At 35.8% G+C, this 23990-nt stretch overlaps 2 protein-coding genes across 8 annotated transcripts; both read left to right on the top strand.

Moving 5' to 3' along the window:
• Window positions 1–206: 206 nt before the first annotated feature.
• On the top strand, window positions 207–21855 carry LOC111915872 (disease resistance protein RUN1). 7 transcript variants are annotated; one of them, XR_006192902.2, is made up of 10 exons: window positions 207–345; window positions 1256–1890; window positions 1997–3076; window positions 3499–3822; window positions 3899–4816; window positions 4894–5491; window positions 5676–5740; window positions 5837–5905; window positions 7531–7667; window positions 7874–8202. XR_006192902.2 is itself a non-coding variant. In XM_042902894.2 (8 exons), the coding sequence occupies exons 3-7, from the start codon at window positions 2117–2119 to the stop codon at window positions 5711–5713; spliced, it is 2838 nt and encodes a 945-aa protein (XP_042758828.1). In that variant the 5' UTR covers window positions 207–345; window positions 1256–1890; window positions 2002–2116; the 3' UTR covers window positions 5714–5740; window positions 5837–6508. The 7 variants fall into 7 exon arrangements, 3 of the variants coding, with proteins under 3 accessions (XP_042758828.1, XP_042758829.1, XP_042758826.1); XR_006192899.2 differs by having other exon boundaries at window positions 7531–7694; XR_006192905.2 differs by lacking the exons at window positions 7531–7667; window positions 7874–8202 and adding an exon at window positions 21718–21855.
• LOC122194478 (toll/interleukin-1 receptor-like protein) lies at window positions 1358–1894 on the top strand. The gene has a single exon (XM_042897397.1). It carries the CDS (start codon window positions 1358–1360, stop codon window positions 1892–1894), a length of 537 nt encoding a protein of 178 aa, XP_042753331.1.
• Window positions 21856–23990: the final 2135 nt, after the last annotated feature.

Below are 23990 nucleotides of genomic sequence, written 5' to 3'. Positions count from 1 at the left end.
AGTTTTTAACAAACCACCGAACCAATTTTACAATTTTGTTTAAAACATAAAAAGTTTCCATTAATCTGAACAAAATAATAAATGCACAATTATTTTATTCAATAAAATATTAATAATTAAAAATTTTCAACACTACACTCAACACTTATCATGACTTTTGTCGAAAAAAAGTTTTAGTTTTTGTGTCAAACGAAGAAAGGTTTTAACATATCCTGTTTAAAAAATAAAAATAAAAATATATTATGATTGTCTCCCTTCCTTCTTCGTTGACTTTCTCCTCGTCGTCTGACCACCGTTCCTTCTCTATCCTCGAAGCTTCAGGTCTTACTGTCGTCTTGTACGCAGGTAACTACGAAAGCATATTTTTACAATTTAGTTTCACTTATTGTTTGACAATTTCATCTTATTAATCAAAAACCACATCATAATCATCGATTCGTTTGTTTGTTCATAATTAGGCGATTGAAATTTCGTTTATCTCAGTTACTTTTGTTTAGTTTTATGATTCAATTAAGATGAGAATTGAGAGTCAGTCCATCATATTCTTGGGTAAAGTCCAGAATGACGAGCAAATCTTTCTGCACAGTGGAAAATTTTCAGTCCTCGAAAATTACTGCTTACTTCCTATATATTTTCCAATTCGTAAACAGGATTTTTTACATATGATTCTTATTGAATGATGATATCCTGAAAAGTAAGCTAAACACTCATTGTGAACAGGATTTAATATTAGATTGTCATAATTATTAATTGCCCTGGTGATGCTCCAATTCTGCCAAACTCGCTGAAACCTGAACTCCTGAAGCCAGATCCAGATCTTGGGGTGTTGTAGACCTTGAATCAAAATTAGAATTTTGATATGAACAAGTCTAGATCCTAAATCAATCAAGTAATTCTCACTTTATGTGCAAATAATTAAGCTGGATTAGGTTTTTGTTTCAAGCTACAAAATTCATGAGGGATTTCTTTGTAGTTTTAATACCTAAAATGTTGTTTGGTAGCCTTTTCATGTGGATGTTTTTATTACATGTAGGATCTGGTTAACTCAAAATCTTGTTCCTAGGGGCATTACCTCCAAAGTTTCATATAGTATAGAGTTTGAAATCCAAATCTTAGAAATGGAGTGACTTGTTTGTTACAATTTTTTTTTGAACAACTCCGTCAGAATGTGATGCTAGTCATTGTGATAGATATATTCAATAAATTGGTTAACTTAAGTTGCATAAAGTATTAATAATTTGGATTTTATGCACAGAAATTATGCGTGGTATATCTAGTGATTGAGCTACAAGTGAGGAAACTGGAAAGCTTCACAAAGCAATACTTATTTTCTGAGAGACACAAGGACTAACTCATAATGGTTGTTCTCTCTGAACTTTTTGAAGGATCTTCATCTTCTTCATCAACTCATGGTCATATATATGACATATTCTTAAGTTTTAGAGGCCTTGACACTCGTAATAATTTTACTGCATACCTTCGTAAAGCCCTCATGGATGCCAATATAACTACCTTCTTGGATGGTGAAGAGATTGAAACCGGGGAAGATCTGAAACCGGAATTGGAGAGTGCGATCAAAGCATCTAGGGCTTCTGTTATCGTGTTATCCAAGAATTATGCTTCTTCCACATGGTGTCTTGATGAATTGGTGCTGATCCTTGAGCAACGTATGAAATCCAATCATGTTGTAATCCCTATTTTTTATCATGTTGAGCCCACCGATGTCAGGAAGCAACAAAGTAGCTTCGGAGATGCAATGGCTAAGCATAGACAGACAATGGAGTTGGAGACAAATGCAAATAAAAGAAGTAAATGGGCTCAAAAGATGGACCGATGGAAGAAAGCGCTTACAGAAGTTGCTGACATAAAAGGGAAGGACGTAAATGGCAGGTAAACACTTTTGCTCATATTTCCATACTCCTTCAATTTAATTTCTCAATCTGGTTTGTAAGTTTTGTGGATTGTGTTTTGTACTTATTAAAATCAATTTTTTCAGGATAGAGCCAGAGGTTATTGAAGACATTGTTAAGGACGTTTATCATAGATTACATGTACCCTTAAGGAGTCCTCTGCCACTACTTATTGGGATGGAGTCTTCAGTTAAATTCATCACTTCATGGTTGAAAGATGCATCCTCACATCTTTAGCCAAATATGTGTATGGGTTACATTTTCGTGAATTCCACACAAGTAGCTATATTGGGGATATTAGTAGGAGATGTGATGAAAAATTTAGTGGGTTGCTTGATTTACAAAAACAACTCTGTGATGACATTTCAAAGAAAACATCAATTCAAGTTCATGATGTTTCTACATACACCTCAAAGATAGAGAATTTAGTAGCTCATAAAAAGGTGCTTCTAGTTCTTGATGATATTGATAGTCTCACTCAGTTGGATGCATTACTTGGAAGCAGAAGTTTTCACCCAGGAAGCATAGTTATAGTAACAACAAAGGATGCATGGTTGACAGAGAGTTGTGCACTATTCAAAACGAACCTTAAACTCAAACATACAAAGCATGTGCTAAAAGGCTTATCTCAGATTGATTCACAAAAACTTTTGTGTTTTCATGCGTTCATGTCCAACAATCCCAATGAAGGGTATGAAGAGGTGTCAGAAAACTTTGTGAGATATTGTGAAGGACACCCATTGGCTCTTGAAATTTTGGGCAAGTCTCTACATAATCGGGATGTAGCTTACTGGGAAGATCGGATAAAACGGCTAAAGAAAGAAACTGGTTCTCCTGTAAATAATGTCTTGAGAATGAGCTTTGACTCTTTGCCATCTGAAAATGATAAAGAATTGTTCAAGCATATTGCATGTTTTTTTGTTGGAATAGATAGAGATGTGGCTGAAACAATATTAAAAGCATGTGATATAGACACTAGATATGGGATCACGAATCTCATTGATAACTGCCTTCTTAGTATTGGATGGAATAACGAATTCATGATGCATCAATTGCTTCAAAAGATGGGAAGGTCCATAGTACATGAAGAATCACCAGATAAGCCATGGAAGCGAAGTCGATTATGGTGTCACGCTGAGTCATTCAAAGTGTTGAAACAAAAAAAGGTATGAGGCTATGCATACGTAAAGAAATGGCATTGTATTTCTTTTGATTTTGTTTATTATAATATTATACATTCATATAATCCTATTATAGCATTGTACTTTTAAAAAATCTACCCAAATATAGTAATGTCATGTCATCCGAATACAAAGAAAATTTCACTGCTACATGTATAATGTCCTGATAAGGAAAAAGTTGAGTGTTCGATGCTATAATCGGATAGATTTATCAATGTGCTATGTCTTCACAAGTAAAAAATTGAAAGTTCAGGGATGTAATATAAAGAAATGAAGGTATGATACTATACTACATAAATAAATGAAAGTAAATTGCAACTTCTAGCATGTAGCCCTTAGTATTATGCATATTTAGAGTTCTTTGTATTGTTTATGTAACTATTTTAAAAATATTTTGTGATTCTTAGGGTAAAGGAAATCTTCTAGGCCTTGCCCTTGACATGCAAATGCTTGAGAAAGAAAAGTTGCGTGTATCAATGGAGGTGAAAACAGATGCATTGAGTGACATGGATAATCTAATGCTACTACAACTCAATTATGTACCACTTATTGGGTCTTATGAGAACTTTCCAGAAGAACTAAGATGGTTGTGTATGCATGGATTCCCTTTAAAGACTATACCTTTAGACTTACCAATGGAGAATCTCGTTGCTCTTGACTTGTCTTATAGCAATATTGAATCATTTGGCGTTTGTTATAGTAATTCACATCGACATGATAGTAGTCAAAAGGTAATTTATCTTCATTTATTATTCTTCCTATTTCAATTGAATAATTCATTACTATTCTACCTTATTTCCATTTCAGCAGTTGATTGGATCATGCTCAAAAAATAAAAGGTTGCTTGGATCACTAAAGATTCTAAATTTAAGTTTCTGTGAACAACTTCGTAGTCTGAGTGGCTTTGACGAACTCTCTGCACTTGAGAGGTTAATAGTTAGAAATTGCTCTAATTTACTTGAGGTTTCTGACTCTATTGAGCAATGTTTTGAACTCATCCTCATTGATCTGAGCTATTGCATCAAGCTTGAAAAACTTCCAAGAAGCTTAGGAATGTTAAAGAAAGTTAAAACACTATTGCTAAAGGGATGTAATCTTGGTGAACCTCAAATAGATACTACAGAGATGGATTCAATGGAAAAGCTCAAGACTAACAACATTGACATAAGCACATTAACCTCTTCCTCTACTGTTCTAGAGGCTATACCAAGGGACTTGAAGTTCTTTGCGGTTTCTTTACCTAGATCTTTAGTAAGCTTGTCACTTGAAAATAACAATTTGTCCACCGAATCCTTTCCCATGGACTTTAGTTGCCTATCCATGTTAGAGGAATTATATTTGGATGAGAATCCTATAGTTTCCCTGCCCAACTGTGTGAGAAACCTTCCTAGGCTTCAGATACTTAGCATGCAAAACTGTAATTCACTGACATCAATCGAGCATCCTCCACATACACTAAGAGAGTTGATCCTCTTTTCTGATTATAAGCCTTTGCTACAAAAAGTACTATTTGATCCAAAAATGTCCCCACTCAAGTTTTTATTAGAGTGGAAGATGTTTGCAACTTCATCGTTTGAAATTGAAGGGATGATCAAAATCCAACCAATGGCAGGAGTTGAGGAAAAGGTAATAAGTAGTTTGGGCTGGACTAATCTAGAGTTCCTCAATGAAAGACGTGTGGCAACTTCTACACGTGATAGAGGATATGAAGAATCTGAAATCCAGGTTTGCTCTAGCTAACTATACGTCTTTGTGTGAATATATAATTTATGGTGATTAATTATAGTGGTTGTATTTGGCAGATGTATTATGAATTTGGAATATTCAGCACAATTTATGGAGGCCAAGAGATGCCGAATTGGATTACAGATAGAAGCACGGGCCCATCAATATCATTTTTCATCCCTTCATCTCCTAACAAGCTCAAGGGATTTAATTTCTGCTATGTGTTGGCATCTCGATTTATGAATGAGAAGCATGAATTTGTAGATGAAAAGTTCCTTTATTTACCCATGATCATGATTAGAAATAAAACAAAGAGCCAGACCTGGATATACGAACATTACATTGGAAGAGTTAATGTTGCTGGAAAGTGTTTTACATTGTTAAGTCATTGGATGTTTGGGAGGATTGAAATGGAAGCTGATGATCACATTACTATTACTGTGAGGGAGAACCCATTTCATGTTGGTAAGCAAGTTACAAAGGAGTGTGGGGTGAGTCTTGTGTATGATGATGGTGAAGAAGAAGAAGATGCTTTGGGTTATTACAAATCTTGGAATCACATTATTAGTGGAGATCTCACTCCATTTCAGGTACAAACAGGAGAATACATTCTAAGCAAAAGGCGATTGATGCTGCCTTATATTGAAATGGATACAGACGACATCCGCTTTAATGGTAGATATCATTCTTATCTGTTACATAGTATTTGTGTGGCAAGAACAAGTGAAATCACACAACCAAACTCACTGTTTACTAATATCAGATCTGAATTTTCAAGGGGAAATACTTGTCTCTTTACATAAAAATTCACATCCATAAACAAAATATTAACTTCATACTTTTTATTTCTATACATCAGGAAAGAACTTTGGCTTTAGAGCTTTATCCCAGAAGTAGTCCGAAATACTTGGTCATGCATGGGAGGTATGCTTTCTGTCCCTAAAACCTTCTCTTACCACTTGAATGAAAGACACATACAACCAAATATCTTATAATCAAAGTTCCTGATCGTTCTTCCAGGATGCAACAAAATAAAAGGAGTTGTAACCTTGCAATGGACGCTTGGAAATGGCAACATAAAAACCTAAGGTATATTTGCCAAAGGTTTGCATGTAAAGCGCTCATCCTTGTTCCTTACATATTAGAAGCTTTAACCCGTCAATTGCCAATAGTCGAGATTGAGTTCAATGCCTTCATTTTGGGCTTTGAATTTAGTATTTTCGGTTTTTATCAAGATAAACTGCAAATTCGGTCCATGTGCATGGTTTGCAAAAAGTTGTAGATGGGGTCCAAAATCTTTTCAACTTGCACCAAGGGTCCAAAAGCTGAAACCTTTTGCGGATATGGTCCCTCCTTTTGGGCATATGGCCCCCCTTTATGTTCTTTTCTTTTTTCCTTTTAAACAACTTCAGTGTGTCTTTCTTATCTTTCTTCTTCACGCATACCAAACTGGCAAACCTAAACCCATCGCTTTCAACATGATGCTCTGTTTTTATGGAAACATGGCTGTTGTGCGAACGTCCTAGACATCACTTGTTAGACTATGTTTATATTTATAATAAGTAGAGGGTACCTAAATGTGATATTTTATTATATAGAAAGTAATGTGATGTAATATCTATGTAATTGAATAAGATACAAGGCTTGACTTGGTATTAGAGCCAAGTTCCCTCTGCCGCCTCCAACCCTAAATCGGCGACATCTTTTCCATCATCTCAATTTCTTTTCGATCAATACATGGCTACTATCATTGCCTTTACCATTGCAAAGAAAACCGCCCACAATACTCACAAATTTGCATTCACTCTTTCTCCTACTAACTATGATTTCTAGAAGGCAATGCTCGAACCATTCCTAATCACCAATCACTTGATCCGCTATGTGGATAGCACCATCAAATGTCCAAAACAGAAAATTACCATAGCAGATGCAATAACTGATAACCCTAGTTATCCTTCTGCTGGGTTTCGAATGATACACATTTAAGAATGATAATTCTATCTACCATCTATAAGCGTATTTCCAACATGTTCAAGGTACAACCTTTAGACATTTGTGGCTTTCGTTAGAATATGCGTATGCACCAAACTCTACTTCCTATGAACATACCTTAAAAACATAGTTACTTCGCATAGAGATGAAAAATGATGAAACACTACTGACGTATCTTAGCCGAGCAATGAAATATGCGTCTGCTCTCGCTAATATTTGTGAACCCATGAAGGACTAGGATCTAGTTATACTTACAATCTCAGGTTTGTGAGATGAATACAAAAGTTTAAAATCGAATCTTCTGGCCCGCCATCCACCAATTACCTTCAACGAACTACATGGTCTTTTATCTCTTACCACGATTACATGATCAACAGACCAGCCACATTACCTATTGCTGCCTCACCACAAGTGTTTGTTGCTGTTATCGGAGGCACTCCATCTAATTCCTGACCTGATATCACAGTCATTCAGTCTCAACTTAACAACTTATGTTTGTTAGGCTCTTAGTTGGGTTATCAATGAAATCCTATTGGCTCAAACAACACACAATCACAGGCTAATTATGCAGCATCCTGACCATCAAACAACCACAGAGGAAACTTTCGTGGTAACCCACGAGGCCAATATTCTAACTGTGGTCGTCACAATGACCCTCCCAATCAACAATTTCAGTGACCCTCCTTATCTAAGTGTCTAAATTAGTCTACTAATTCTCACAGGTCCAACCCTCAAGCAAATTTTGCAGCCTCTTCAGATATCGGATCCACACCAGCAACTACGTGGTTTCCTGACACCGGTGCTAATAGTTATGTCACCCGTGATTTATCAAATCTTGGCAACTCCAACACATACCATGGTAACGATTCACTCCATTTTGGTGATGGTAATGCTTTTCCTATCTTTTATATTGGCTCATCAAAACTCTTCTCACCCTATAAAACTTTTAATCTTACAAACATTCTTCATGTTCCTCAGATTCAAAAGAATATATTATCGGTTAAATTTTTTTGTCATGATAATAATGTTTACTTTGAGTTTAACTCTTTTTTCTTTGTTGTGAAGGACGAGTCTACACACACTACCCTTTTTTCGGGTCCAAGTGATAATTGTCCCTACTCACTCTGTCTCCCTTAACTCAAGTTAATTCCTAAGATTTCTTTCACAACAACCAAAGCTTTATCTGCTATTTGGCATCAACGTCCGGTCATCCAAATCAATGTGTTTTTAATTATGTTATTTCTAGTTGTTCTTTACCCATTTCTACAAAACTCAATTCTTCGCTATGTACTTCTTGTCATTTGGGTAAGTCTTCCAAACTTTGATTACATAACTCTTCTTTTCGTAGCAATAAAATTATGGATTTTGTATATTGTGATGTTTGGGGCCCTTCCCCCATAGTTTCTTTTGATGGTTGCAGATTCTTTCTCTTGTGTGTTGATCATCATTTTCAATACATGTGGTTTTATCCTCTTGTGCATAAAACTGGTGTTTATTCTACATTTACGAATTTCACTAAAATGGTTGAACGCCAATTTAACACCAAATTGAAAAATGTACAAACTGATTGGGGAGGTGAATTCCGCTCTCTCACTCCTTTCTTTAGAAATTTTGGCATCATTCATCGACGCTCCTGTCCTCCTACTAGTGAACAAAATGGGATTGTTGAGCATCGTCATCACCATGTTGTTGAAATTGTCTTTCCCTTCTTGCCCAATCGCATCTCCTACAACGCTTTGGCAGTTTGCCTTTGAAATTGTTTTTTACCTTATAAATCAGTTACCATCCAGGATTTCATCAAACCAATCCCCTTTTCAGCAAGTTTAAAACCGAAAACAAGATTATTCATTTCTTTGTGTTTTAGGTTGTCAATGTTTTCCTTATCTTCGTCCCTATAACTGCCACAAGCTGGATTCTCTTTCTACTTTGTGTGTTTTCCTTGGTTATAACCCTATACATCATGGCTATCATTGTTTTGACCCCTAAACTAAACGCATATAAATTGCTCGACATGTTCGTTTCAATGAAATGTTTTCCCATTTTACTCTCCTCCTTCACCACCGACCACCCCCTCACCTAATCATATACTTCTGGCTTTCCTACACCACCTCCACTAATGGTTCTTGATCTCATTCCCACTGATCAACCACCCTCTCCCACTCCTTTACCTACTGACCTTACATCACAATCACCCCATCATCTCCATCTCCACCTCATCCTCCTACTCCTCTTAGGTTTCGGCCCCCTAATTTGTGTCAAAATGTCAAACGTAAACTTCCATTTGATCCATCTGCTTACACTTCTACTCATGTTTCTCCTTCATTAAGTGAACCCACTTTATTTACCATTGCTAACAAATCTTCGGAGTGGCGTCTTGCCATGAATGAAGAGTTTCAAGCAATTCAAAACAATGGAACATGGTCTCTAGCCCCTTATGTTAAAAATTATAACCTCATTGATTGTAAGTGGGTATACAGGATAAAGACAGATCCACAGGGAAATGTCACTCGTTACAAACCACGCCTTGTTGCCAAGGGTTTCCATCAATAACCGAGAGCAGACTATCACGAGACATTCAACCCTGTCATCAAATCAACTACCATTCGGCTCATTATGTCTCTTTCTGTGACCAAAAAATGGGATCTACGCCAATTAGACGTGAAAAATGTGTTTCTACATGATGACTTACAAGAAACAGTTTGCATGAAATAGCCTCTAATTTGGTGGCACTCTTGCTTATGTCCTTGTTTATGTGTATGATATTATCATCACCGGTAACAACCAAGCAACTATTACTAGCATTATCAGTCATCTAAGCTTCACTTTTGCCATTAAAGAACTTGGTCCGTTTCACTATTTCTTGGGAATCGAGGTTGTACATCATCAGCAAAATCTTGTTCTATCTTAATGGAAATATATCCTTGAGATCCTTCAATGGTCCAGTCTCTCTAATTGTAAGCCAACTTGTTCTCTGATGAGTTCCTCTTCATTAGCAAAATCTTATTCTATCTCAATAGAAATATATCCTTAAGATCCTTCAATGATCCAGTCTCTCTGACTGTAAGCCATCTTGTTCTTTGATGAGTTCCTCTCAGCTAATGACTACTATTAACTATTGATGATATGCCCCTTTATTTGATCCTACTACATATCATCGAAGAGTTGGATCCTCACAGTATGTCACCTTATCACATCCGGATATTGCCATTTCTATCAACCGGGTGTGTCAATTTATGCGTGCCTCAATAGAAAACCATTGGTCTGCTGTTAAACGTATCTTGTGTTACTTGAAGGGCAGAACTGATCTTGGTCTCTTGATTCGCCACCAGTCAAGCTCCTCTCTACAGGCTTTTATAGATGCTCATTGGCAAGATTCGACCTCGTCACCTGTTCGGGCCTATTCTAATTCTGATTAGGCTGGCTGCCTAGTCGACCGTTGATCCACCGAGGGATTTGCAATATATCTGAGATCAAATCTTGTCTCCTGGACTACTCGTAAACAAAAGATATTCTCAATGTCTTCAAAGTATAAGGGTGTGTTTTAAACATTTCAAAATAGTAGGGTTTTTAAATCCATTTAAAATTTTGAAAATTAAAAAGAATTTTAATTAAAATTTAAAAATTTAAAAACTTTGATTTAATAATTATCTGTTAATTAAACATTCACTTAATTTATTAAATCAAACAAGGATTATCCATTAAATTAAAAAAATTAATTTAACCTAATTCCTAACCCCCTAGATTTCGAAAATTTGAGAGGGATATTTCAAAATCTTTAATAATCTAATTAAACAATTAACAAGATAATTGCCAAAAATAACAACCCACCCAAAAACCCTAGATTTCAAACTCTTTACTTGGGATGGTAGGCAAAGCTTTCAATCCTTGCATTATTTTCGAAAACCCTAGGGTTAGGAAACCCGAGATCTCGAAAATTAGGAGGTAAATGAAAAGGGTTAAAAACCCTTTGCCAATTTTTGAAAAACATGGTTATGAAACCCTAATTGGTGAAAAAGCCAAGGCTTAGGATTTAATTGCCATGAACCCTAATTTTTTTTTTTGTCAATTTCAATGAATTACATCAAATCTAATTGAAAAGAAAAACCAATAACTCTGATACCACTGATGAGTTTTGAGCATAATAAACAATCCTATGTGTGAATGTAACCCTAAATGTTTGGATCTATGTTTTCTCTATTAGACATACAAGCATTGAATACAAAGCAAGAAACCCTAACATGCTTCTACAATTTTTAAAATTAACAAAACAAGTATTAGAAAACATACCTTTATTGTTATATTGTAATTATAATGGATTCCTTGAAGATCTTCACTTTGAGAACAAGTGTCACAAGTGTAACAACTTTAATGGCTCACAAACACACCAAGCAAAAGGATGAGAGGAAAGAGAGAGGAGGGAAGTTTTTCAAAGTTTCGACTCTTCTAGGGTTTCAAAGTGATAGCCGAAACTTAGAGGGGGTGAGGCTCCTTTTATAGTTTAGGTTGCTTAGTCCTAAAGCTAGGATTTACTATATGAAGACTAAGATATCAATAGTTTAGATGTAAAATCTGATAATATTATTCAAACAAAATGATACGTAGATATACAATGAATGAGAGATATAATAGGAAAAAATAATGCTTTACAACAAACTCTAATTGACCTAGTATAACAATTTGAATTTAAATGAAATACAACAATTAAATTGGCGGTATCACATAACATTCCCCCACAATATGGACGAGCGGGAAGTAAGACCAATCTTGGAATTTAGCAGCTGAAAGAAAGGTTTTAATAATGGTTTCATAAGTAGGTCTGCTAATTGATCATCCCCCGAGACATGTGTAACTCGTAGAGAACCAAGCTGCACTTTTTCACGTACGCAATGAAAATCTAAAGCTAGATGTTTCATTCGAGAGTGAAAAACTGAGTTTGCGGAGTATGTGGTAGCACTTAAATTATCACAATAGATTGTGGGAGCCATAAACAGATGATAATTGAGCTCTTGAAGAAGATTTTCAAGCCATTGAACCTCGGTTGTGGCAGATGCGACCGCTCGAAATTCAGCCTCTGTTGTGCTTTGGGCTAAAGTACTTTGGCGTTTTGAGCTCCATGCTATGGGGTTAGAACCAAGAAAAACTATATAACCAATGGTGCTTCGATAAGTGTTTTTGTCACCTGCCAAGTCGGCGTCTGTGAAAGCATGCAGATTAAGAGCCGAACCTTTCTGTAGTAGAAGTCCCATAGTGTTTGTACCTTAGAGGTAACAAAGTAAGCGTTTAAGAGCCGACCAGTGCTGAAAGGTAGGAGCATGCATAAATTGAGAGAGCTTGCTCACTCTAAAAGCTACATCCGGCCTAGTAAGTGAGAGATACTGTAGAGCTCTAACAATGGCGGAGGACGTCATGTTCTGTATCATAACAATGCACAATAGTAAAACAAGCAACAACATTATCCATTGCATTAATAATATGGTTAATACAAGTGTGTTTTGAATGTATTTGGAAGACACCAAAAATATATATATCAAAATAAAAGACGAGTCTTGAATATGCTCCGTCTTCTCAAAACCTGGTATCTGTACCTATCTACTGTCGACCTGAGAATACAAGTTATTTTGAAAGAGTAGATCAACATTTAAGCTGGTGAGTTCATAAGTATTTTTGTGTCAAATGTTTGCATTAGTTTGATGAAAAAGTTTGTAAGTGATTTGATGTAAATGTTTGTATACTTCCTAGAAAATCCTATATTTTCTACTAAAATGGAAAGTACTCTTCTACCAAGACCCAATTGTTTTGTATGTTTGTTCTTTTGTAAAAATGAATGTCTTCCCAAGTATATGACTATCATTACTAGAAAATAGTTTACATTACCTTTTATGTGAGAATATCACTATATGAATGTAATGGGAAAAAAGAAGATGTACCGTAGTATTGTATAAAGTAACTACTCAAGTACTAACTACCTTAAAACCAATTTGTTAAATTAAGGTAAAATGTGATGAGGTTATAACCATGCTTGATTGACTAGTATAAAACACGACGTTTCAAGGACATTGAAATGGTATGACATTTGTCACGCGTAGACCTACGGGTCCTATTGTAGGTAGCAACAAGGTGTAGGATGGTCAATGTCGTATAGATCTATACACAAACTCACGCTCTTCCTCCAGGAGACTCTGGTTACAAAACGTGACACAATAGTATATTGCTATGCCATGAAATAGTGGCTCACATTAATGTTATTTGCCTCTTGAATTAGTATGTATGTTCCTTCATGTTGTAGTTATAGTATGTTCCTTTATGTTCTTGTTATAGTATGTTCAATTCTGTTCTTATTATAGTATGTTTGAATTGACTCATGTATGAACTAACTCATGTAAGTACTGATTCATGTAAGTTTCATTGTTCTAGAAATAGTATGTAGTGATCCTCTAAACTATACATTTTATAGTTTACTAGTAAGCTCTGTAGTTTAATGGTTGATCATGTTTGTACACCTTTGCTACCCAAAGGTTTTGAACTGATTGGAATTACTTTTATATCTACATACATATACATAATATATAACTAAGATTTAAATGACATTCAGACAAACAACCGATACCCTAAGTCCACATCCAAATAAGGAAAAGGAAATAAAGTGAGTTATCAGTCCTAAGCCCTTTAAACCTTATTTATATAACTATATCTATTATAGACATGATTTTGACAACATATAAGTTTAAAAGAGTTTTGTAAAACATTTAAAGAGTTTATCATATAAAAAGAGTTTTAACCATTTGAATGATTATTGATGACTTGATTTCAGTTTATAAAATGATTTGAAACAGTTTGTTTGATAACACAATTTTGAAGTATAAGAAATCCTTTGTTTGATAGTTATAAATCACATATGATTGATTATATAACTATAATGTTTTCTACTTGTATCCCCCACCCCCCATAAAAGCATTAAAAACCATTAAATGTAAGTTTAGGGGTATGAACTCACCTGTAGTGAGTGATTCGAATGAAAGATCGATATAGGATGCTAAGTATGCCAACTGAAGTCTCGAGCACACACCGATCCTATTAAGCATATAATGACACATATATGTATACAATTAGTGTATATAACAACTAACATGTAAGGGAAACAACCTTAGTAACTAGGAAACACTTCCAATGAAGTGTTAGAATCACAAATGATTGAATGAAGGGTGTTCACAGCCACACTATAAGTGTTTACGGCCATAGAAGAGTTTACGGCCAAGAACACATGATGTGTTCATGACCCAAACTTGATCCTATGAAGGGTTTATGGTCCTATCTTGCATCAATGAGGGGTTTATGGCCATGGATGAAGGGTTCACGACCACACCTTGAATCTAAGAAGGGTTCACGCACCCAATGAAGGGTTCACGGCCGTGAACTCTTGAAGATCATGCAATTTAGTGGTTGTTTCATGGTTGGAACGAAATGTTTCTAATGGATAACAAGATGATAGAAGAGAAACTTATGTTTTGGAAGTCTTTAGGGAGTTTACGGTCCTAAGAACAGGTGTGTGTTCTTGGTGAAAAGATGATGATTTGAAGATCTAACCCAAAATAGTTGAATTCATGGATGAAATCAAAGGGTTTCACTTGAATAAGAAGGATATCAAGTAAATATGGAAGAATCACTTACAATTTTTGAAGAGAAATGAGAGTGTTCTTGTTGATACTTGAGAGAGAAAAGAGAGTTCTTGACTTGAAGATGTGAGAAATGAAGAAATAATGAAGGAACACCTTATATATAAAGAGGGGTTCACGGCCAACATGGGTTCAAGGTCGTGAACCCTAGTTTGCGGCCGTAAACTCCTTGTGAAGGTGTTTCCGGCTCGATTGCAACCCGATGATCTCAAGTTAATACTTCCTAACACACAATCCTTGAGTGTACTAAGCATAGAACTATCAAACATACCATTAACAAGTCTAAAAGATAACAGAAACACGTCTGACTTTTGATTGAATTGATTGGCTTTACAAGATAGAAAATTCGGGTTGTCACAGTAGGGGGTTCGGTGAATGGATTTAAAGAGAGAGTGTAAAGTTGGTAATAAGAATTATGATATTTAGAGTTGGGTTTTCGATTTTGACGTGTGTTTGGTTTTAGTGGGGGTAGAGTGGATGGCTGTGGAGTGGTGGATGTAGATGAGGTATTTGATGATGGAGTAGAGAATATCGGTATTGTGAAATCGTTGGGAGTGGAATTAGAGGTTGAGGAGTGAGATTGAGGAATAACTGAAACAGAAAAAGGGGACCAAACCGCTATGTTTGTACGTTCAATTTGGTGTGTGAAGTTTGTCATTTTAGAAAAAGGGAAAATATTTTCAATGAAGGTAACCTGACGAGAAGTGTATCTTTTGTAAAAAGTGGGATCGAGGGAGTAGTAGGAACTTTGAGTGGGAGAATAACCAACAAAAATACAAGGTGTGGAACATTGATGGAGTTTGTGAGGAGAGTATGGTCATAACCAAGGGTAGCATAGGCAGCCAAAAGAACGGAGTTTACGATACTTGAGATGTTTTTGAAATAAGGTAAAATAGGGAGATTGGTTATTTAAGGTTGGGATAGGAAGTCGGTTGATAAGGTAGGCAATGGTGGTGAATGCTAGCGGCCAAAATGTGAGTGGGAGTGTGGCATGAGAAAGCAAGGAAAGACCGGTTTCGACGATATGTTAATGGCTTATTTTGGCATAACCATTGTGTTGAGGAGTGTGAGGTGGACTAGTGAGATGAGAAATTCCACAAGAAGTGAAATGAGAGGTGAGTTTGATGAATTCGCCACCATTATCGGAGAAGAAACGTTTAATTTTAGTGTTGAAATTTTTTTCAACATGCTTTTGAAATCAGATAAAGACATTGAAGGAATCATATTTATTTTTGAGAGGGTAAAGCCATATGTATTTGGTGTGATGATCAAAAAATATTATATAGTATTTGTAGTTGTCAAAAGATGTTATATGTGAACACCATACATATGAAAATGTTAAGTCAAGAAGAGAAGTAGATGTAAGAGACGAATTTGCAAAAGGAAGTTGATGACTTGTATTAATACTGCATGCATTATAATAAAGAGGAAAACTAGAACTAAAAGAAATACAAGAAGATAAAAGCTTGAAAACTTTATCATGTGGGTGTCCAAGCCGATGATGCCAGGTAGTGGAACCGGATTTATGCATGGTATAGACTGTGGGTGAGGATGGGGAGGATGGTACACGTCTTGAGCGAAGCTCATACATGACCTTGGTTGCCGTTCCCTGGAGAAGTTTGAGTTTGGTTGCTCAATCCTTAAGAACAAAAACAGAAGAGTAGAATTTCATGAGAAGATTGTTATCAAGGCATAGACGTGAAATATAAATTATATTTTTGGCTAAAGAAGGAACACACAGAACATTTTTATGAATAATGGATGTGTGTGGTAAGAGTGATTTGAAGACCTGATCTGTCACCTATTACGAGCTGTTCCGTTCCGTCATACAGTCCATGGAACGAAAGGTTTTTAAGGTTGGTGGTGATGTGATGCACCACTGTCAAAGATCCGACTAGCTTGATCTGGAGCAGAAGCTAGGACCATGGCATTGACTTGAGTGTGTTTTGTTTGCATATTACGCTCATAGGGTGGAGGAATGATCTTTGGATGCATCTTCTTGAACGATTGACAGTGTGTGAGAGAATGCCCTTTTTGATGGCACCATTGGCACTTGCCAAGGAAAGGTTTTGAACCTGCATTAGAATGGGCATTAGAATTGGGAGTAGGCAATATGCCTTGTCCATGATGAGGAGAAACACTGTAATGGGTAGAAGACACATTTTTATTCTTTGGCGGCCAAGAACGATGGCCTGAACCTTGCTGATCGTTCTGTTGCATGTGAAACACAGCTGCTGGTTGGTGAAGTCCAGTGACCTAAGTTTGTTGGGCTAGAGAAAGCTCGTGATTGATTAGTTTCTCATGTAATTCGTTGAATGAGATTAGGGTATCTCTAGCATGAACAAAATCTAGTATAGGTTTGTATTGAGATTGATCGAGACCATCAAGAATGCTATCAATGATGTCTTCATTATCCATCTTCTTTTCCTAGGATTGCCAATACATCAGTAATTGTTTTGATCTATTGCATGTAGTCAGAAACAGATTGGGTTGGGAGTTTTGTAGTTTGTTTCAGCCGATGTTTTAGCTGTTTTATGTGACCATGACTTGGAGTGGCATAGGTTTTCTCCAAGATTTCCCAAGCATCACGAGAAGAATCAGCACCTTGGATTATAGGGACTATTGTTTCAGAGACACTGCCAACAAGAGCAACAAAGATCAGCCTGTCTTGCCAGAACAATTGTGGATAGTTGTCGTGAGGAACTTGTTTTCCATCGATATTAACAGTACGTGATGGCTTGGGGTGAGATCCATCGAGAAATTTGAAGAGATCAAGACCGTAGAGCAGTGCTTAAACTTGAGTTTTCCAGGCCAAGAAATTGGATGAGTTCAGTTTTAGGGTTGCAGGGAAAGTTACAACTGTAAGGTTTTTCATGGATGGGATAACCAAGAAAGATGAGTGGTCTGACATTTTGATTGGAGATTTTGGATGAACTGGGGATGAAGACTGAGAAGAACTTGGAGAAGAAGGATGTGAGCCGAGCTCTGATACCATATGAAGACGAAGATATCAATAGTTCAGATGTAAAATCTGATAGTATTATTCAAAAAAAATGATACATACATATACAATGAATGTGAGAAATAATAGGAGAAAATAATTCTTTACAACAAACTCTAATTGACCTAGTATGACAATTTGATTTAAATGAAATACAACAATTAAATTGGCGGTATCACTTAACATGATGGAGGAAACCCTAGTTTTCAGCTTAAGGCCTAAGCAGCCCATGGACTCTCGCTCACAAGGATGAAAATCCTTAGGGCCTCCCTAGAGTTTTCGTCCAACCCTCTTTAGGGTGGTCAAAGAGCCCAAACCCGCAACTATTGAGTAATTGCAAAATAGCCCCTGTACATTTAATTAATTCTTTTAATCCCAAAATTAATCCCAAATTAATTTATGATTAAATATTAATTAAATAACATGATTTCTAGTCAATATATTATTTTCATAACATATTAATAAATCATTTATTTCATTTTATTATTCAAATAATAAATTCAACCTCTCTCTCCAAAAGTCATCCTGTCTAGTTGTTAGTATGAAGACAACCCAAAAGGACTGTGCTACTATCAATTCAAGTACATACCAATTATAGTTATGGACTTAGACATGTAAAACCTTGATCTAGGTATCAATCCAAATCACTAGATTGGTGCGGAATCCCAATAAAGTGAATGAGACAAATCGTAAATATGAAATAAGAACACAATGTTGAATCTTCAATACACACTATATTAATCTATAGTCTAGTACATAAGACTCTATATGTCTCTCGGTTCTCTTTGTCTCTCCCATATCTCGAAATCAACAACTAGAATGACTAACTCTAAACACTGTTGAATCAATAAAATATATATATCTAGACCTAATTACAAAGGCCCAACCCAAAGCCTAACTGAAATCACTTAATGATTTCGGTCCAAACACCACCGAATTCATGGTGTTTTCGTTCCTAGACCAAGAACTCTAAAAGCTATGTAAAGTAAAGTATAAACCACAAATCATGTCCTAACAATCTCCCCCTTGGTTTATAGTTTTCTTTTCTCTTCAATCTTTTCTTTGTTCCTGACTTTCAGCTTTTATATTCGATTTCTTCACGACTTCAAGATGAACATGTGAATTTCTACATGAATGATTTCATCTTGAATAGTTGGACTTCCTTTAAAATTTGACTTTTAACGCACATTGGGTATAGAGGCTTCTTGTATATGTTCTCGAAAGTCAGCACTTTCAACTTTGAAATACTTCAGAGATAATTACAGAGAGACCGATTCTTTTGTATCACTTCAGCAGGTTCATAGATACCAACAAATTGATTGAGGAGGTTTCAATACAATTCGTCACATAAATTCAAATACAGCTTCACCTTGCTTCTGGGGTTGAAAGGTTGTGTGTTGAAAAATAATTTTCACTTCTTGTTCCTTCAAATGAATATTCTTCACTGATCACATATGCTTCTTGAAAAGTGACCATGACTAGATGTCACAACTAGTACTCTCGGCTAGGAAATTCTCCTTACATGTAATCAACTTTTGATGTATTCTGCAACTTTAAGCTTGATAATACATGATCTTCATTCCAATAACCAAATTAAATGCATGTTATACATCCAACATTAGGTCGTAACCGTAATGTTTCCATTCAATCTCAAATGAGCCATGATCTTCTTATTGGACCTAATGGGCCAGTAAACATTAAATTTGGTTGTGTTTGACCAATGAACTCTATTTGGGCTCTAATTGGACCCACCTTCATTAAGATCTAGTATGTTGGGCCATACTGAGCGTAGAATGGTTCATTTTATTTCTATTGGGCCATGATGGTCCATGATTGGTTTCGTAAGCCCTAATGGGCCATAAACTCCATTTCCTTTATCCTATTGGGCCATGAACCCTCATAAGGGCCCAGTGGGCCGAGAACCATCCATTTGGGCCTCATAGTATCGAAGTCAAGCATGTAAGGCCCAAACTACTTCTCCTTTCTTCTCTTCTCCCCAACTATTAAAAAAGAATTTGCGTGGAGTTAAATGGTGACACCTCATTGTTGTTTAGAGGATAACCAAGCCATTGCACACCATGTATCTAAGCATGTGTTAACCCTACATGTAATAACATAGTTAACCTCTCCCTCTCTTCTTCTTGATTTTCGGCCAAGCCCACCCCTCACCACCTTCACTTTTCTTTCAAATTCTCTCAAATATCCTCTCAAGAACTCCCTTTTCCTCCTCAAAATTTTGTGAGTTTATGTGTGTATTTCAAGAGAACTTCATCAAAAATTCATCCATTTTGGTAAGTTACTCTTACTCAAGAAGTTTAACTTCATGATTTTGTTAAAACTTGTTACTCATTTGCTCTTCAAACCGTGATCTATGCACCATAAAGCTCTTAGAACTCGAAAATCTCATCAAGGGTGTAGATTAGGCCGAAAATAACATTAACTCCTCTCATCTCTTCATCAAATCCGAATCTAAAACCCAAGGTGAGTTCATACCCCCTTATTTTCGGTTTTACTATGTTTTGGGGGAGAATACAAGTTTGCTTATATGATATATCTATGTATTTGTGCATGTTTATGTGTGTTTTCTAAGTTATATGTTGTGACTATGTGAAGAAACTTCATAAATCTCAAAAACTCTATCAAAACTTGACAATACTTGTAACTAAAACACTTTATGCAACTTACCATAAAGATGAAAGTGTTAACATGTTAAGAATGTTGAAAAACTCAACAAAATCTTGAAAAGGGACAATTTTTGACAAATAAACAAAAATATGAAGCTTTTATGATACTTAAAAATTTTCAAGGACCAAAGAGTCATTTTTATGTAAAAATGGGTTTTTATGACATTCATGGTTTTAAAAGGGCCAAAAGAGTAAAGTTTTCACAAAATGGGCTTAAATTGGGCCTTCACGGTTTTATGGCCCAAAATTGGAAAATTTATGACTTTTGAGGATTAAATTGTCATTTTAAACAAATTTGAGCCAAATATGTTGTTTTTCGGTTAAAAAGGGCTGAAAATGCTAATTTTATTAAATTGGGCCGAAAATGTAAACTTTTATTAATTCGGCCGAAAATGTCAATTTTCATGATATTGGGCCGAAAATGTTATATTTAACAAAACTGGGCTAAAAATGTCATTTTATTGGAAATAAGCCCATAAATGTAAAATTTTGGTCTTAAGGGACCTAAAGTGTCAACTTTACCAATAATGTGCCTAATTTGTAAATTTTCGACTAAATGGGCCAAAAATGTCATCATTACAAAAAGTGGGCTTTTTATGTAATTTTGGAAAACCATCGAGCTAAAACAAACAATGTAATAACAAACGAACTTAATACATTGATTACATGTTTATTTGGCCTAATACTTACATTTCATGTTTATTGGGCCTTAGTGGTCCATTTACATGCTTTTTAGGCCTGGAAATAACTTACATGTTTAGTGGGCCTTAGTAGGTCCTTTTACATGTCTTTTTGGGCCTCGTACATTCACATACATATTTGTTGGACTTTGCAAACATTAAACGTACACAGAAACAATATTTACAACGTAATACAATATTCGCGTAAACTCAGTTAAAGACCTAGTGAGACATGTCGGTTGACACCTCCTGAGTGTATAATCGTAGCTTGTAGTTATAACCAAATTCTCCTGGAGGGATAGCGAGAGTTTGTGTATAGATCTATACGGGGTGACACCCTACACCTGAGTCGTTCGCTACAATTAGACTAGGTCAGTCTAGGGTGACAAACCTTACCTTCAACAAGTCGGCGCCTGAAAACGCCATGACAGGCGAATTAGTCATTATCAAGTATGGTTGTAACGACTCACATAGAGAGTAACTCCATCATAAAATTACGGAATACATATACAATCTTGTTGATACGAAAACATACATACAATGATATTCGGTCTTAGGGTTTGAGACCACGACACTTTTATAAACATAAAATACTGGATTATCTGGGGAAAAATACAGTTAAACAATACTTTCTACTTACAACAGAAAATACAAGATCTTTTCCGGATTACATTTTTTTTATATACATTCCAAAAACAGAAAACACACATGCATTAATACTTGATTCTGACACACCACTTTCAAACCATTTTTCAGAAAATATTAGATTTTCTGGAGTTTTACGAACAATACAAAACTTTTCATTCAAACATGCTTATGAAATCACCAACATTATATATGTTGACATTTTCAAAATAACTTGTATTCTCAGGGAATCGTTAAGCGGAAAGGTCAACAAGAACGTGTGGAATTTGTCATATTTTGTTTCCATCATACATTGAATATTTTGGCATGTAATTTATGATATTGCACTTGATGTAAACAATGATGGTTGTATTTTGTTATGTATGATGATGGTTTTGTCTTGTTTCAATTGTATACATTATGATCATATTTCAAGATGAAGTCACCCAAGCCCCTAGACGTTTCCGTCGTCTGGTTCGGGGGTGTGACACTAGAAGTCCCTGTGGATCACAGAGTCATAAAGACCCTTCTCACCACAATTGTTCAATGTCCCAACCTTGGCCCAAATGGAGACTACTCGGAGTATATGTGTGAACACGGAGGAACGCACTGCGATTTGTTGAGTATCGGAGAACTACTCGTGGGTATTTTTGATGTTAGCCCCTGCATATCCTTGATCAAAGATCTCAATATAGTTTTTCAAGTTAACAAGTTAACTTAGCCCTTGGCGAGACGTTCAATGGTTTCTGAATCTCAACTGAGTGTACCATTCTAGTGCCAGTGAGAGTTAATGAGGAATAACTAACAAAACCATTCCTGCGAAAAATGTATTCGAAGACATATTTCCATAGTTTAGCATGACACGAGGTCAAGGCCCTTTGCGGGACATTCAATGATAATCGTGCCTTGCGAGGTGCATCGCCCTAGTGTCAATAACCTTTAATTCATTACCTGCGGAGAATGTATCCGATAATATATTTGAGTCTCCGTAGTTTTGCATGGCAAAAAGAATGTCAAGACACTGTGCGGGATGTTCAGCGATATCTATTTCCCAGTTGGATAAATCGCCCTGGTGTCATGACAGTTCTTAGGTAAAGATAACTGAGAAGACCAATTTTGACAATCTGTACAATTTCAAACTTTCAATTCCTTAAATATGACGGTTCTTGGAAAGATACTGCCTAACTGACAGTTTGTAAAGTTTCATGCCTTCAGTTCCTTGAATACGACAGTTCGTAGAGAGATACTACCAAAACCGACCTGAACATAAAAACTTCCCATCTTCTCTAGCTTAATGAGAGTGAGTGCGTGCCTTTCGGCTGCATTAGATTAACCAAGGCAATTAAGCTCGGACATCTAGAGCACTTTGTAACAATGAGATCAAGAAACTTAAACAGTTTAGATTTGCAAGCCATCAATTCCTTGTGAAAGTAGTGTGAAGTGTAATGACCGTCAATTTCTTTCTAGGTCGCTTTTCCTTGCTCATCCATGTTTCAAGACAAAGCAATTTTAGAAATAAAAATAAAGTAAAAATAAAATTAAAATACGCTAAAAAACAATACAATATTTTTGGATTTTTGATTTTTCTGAAAAAGAAAAAAAACAGAAATAAAAATATTTTTGGAAATTTTGAATTTTATGATTTTTGTTTGGTTTTAATCCCCCCTAAATTTGAGCATAGAGGAGAAAGAAGGAAAAAAAATATGCACAAATTTAACAAAAACAAAAATAAAATACAAAATGTATAAAAATTTCAGTCAGTCTTCAAAATGAAACATTTTAAGAAAACTCACAAGCTCATCAAAACGAGCTTTTCCAAAAGGTTTTGTAAACAAATCAGCCACATTATTATCAGTGTGGATTTGTTCCAAATGAACAAGTTTATGCTGAAAACAATCTCATATAAAATGAACTTTAATATCTATGTGCTTGGTTTTAGAATGCTGAATTGGATTTTTAAAAATTTGAATAGCAGCATCATTATCACAGAAAATAGGAGTGCCAAGAATATTCAAACCATAATCCAACAATTGATGTTGCATCTAGATGACCCTCAATTAAAGTTCTAAATGTCGTGCAGTTGAGAGATGTCTCCTGGCATGTGCCTGGAACAACCACTATGAACATACCAATGTCTAATGATATTCCTCCATAGCCGTTCCAGCACACAATGTGCGGGATTAATTAGTTTTGGAAACCCAATCCGTTTTGAAACCGGCTTTACCGTTACTATCTACACGAGATATTCTTTCCCATGACATACCTTGTTTATCAGATAAGAAACATAAAGAAGTTACAAGACTTTTGGACGATTTTGAAATGTGACCTTTAGGAACCCATTGGTAATTAGGTTTAAGCATTTTGATGTTTAACCTAATGGGTGCTTCAACACTTGATTTTGAAATGGAACTACCTTTCAATTTAGACTTGAATCATAAGTGTGAGCTAGAGGACAATCCTTGAGATGAATTCGCCCTCACCGATTTCGGTTTAGCTGAACCATCTGTCGAATTAGGCTTC

The sequence above is a fragment of the Lactuca sativa genome, chromosome 1, assembly GCF_002870075.4.
Source record: "Lactuca sativa cultivar Salinas chromosome 1, Lsat_Salinas_v11, whole genome shotgun sequence".
Taxonomy (NCBI): Eukaryota; Viridiplantae; Streptophyta; class Magnoliopsida; order Asterales; family Asteraceae; genus Lactuca; species Lactuca sativa.
This window is presented reverse-complemented; position numbering and strand designations above follow the sequence as displayed.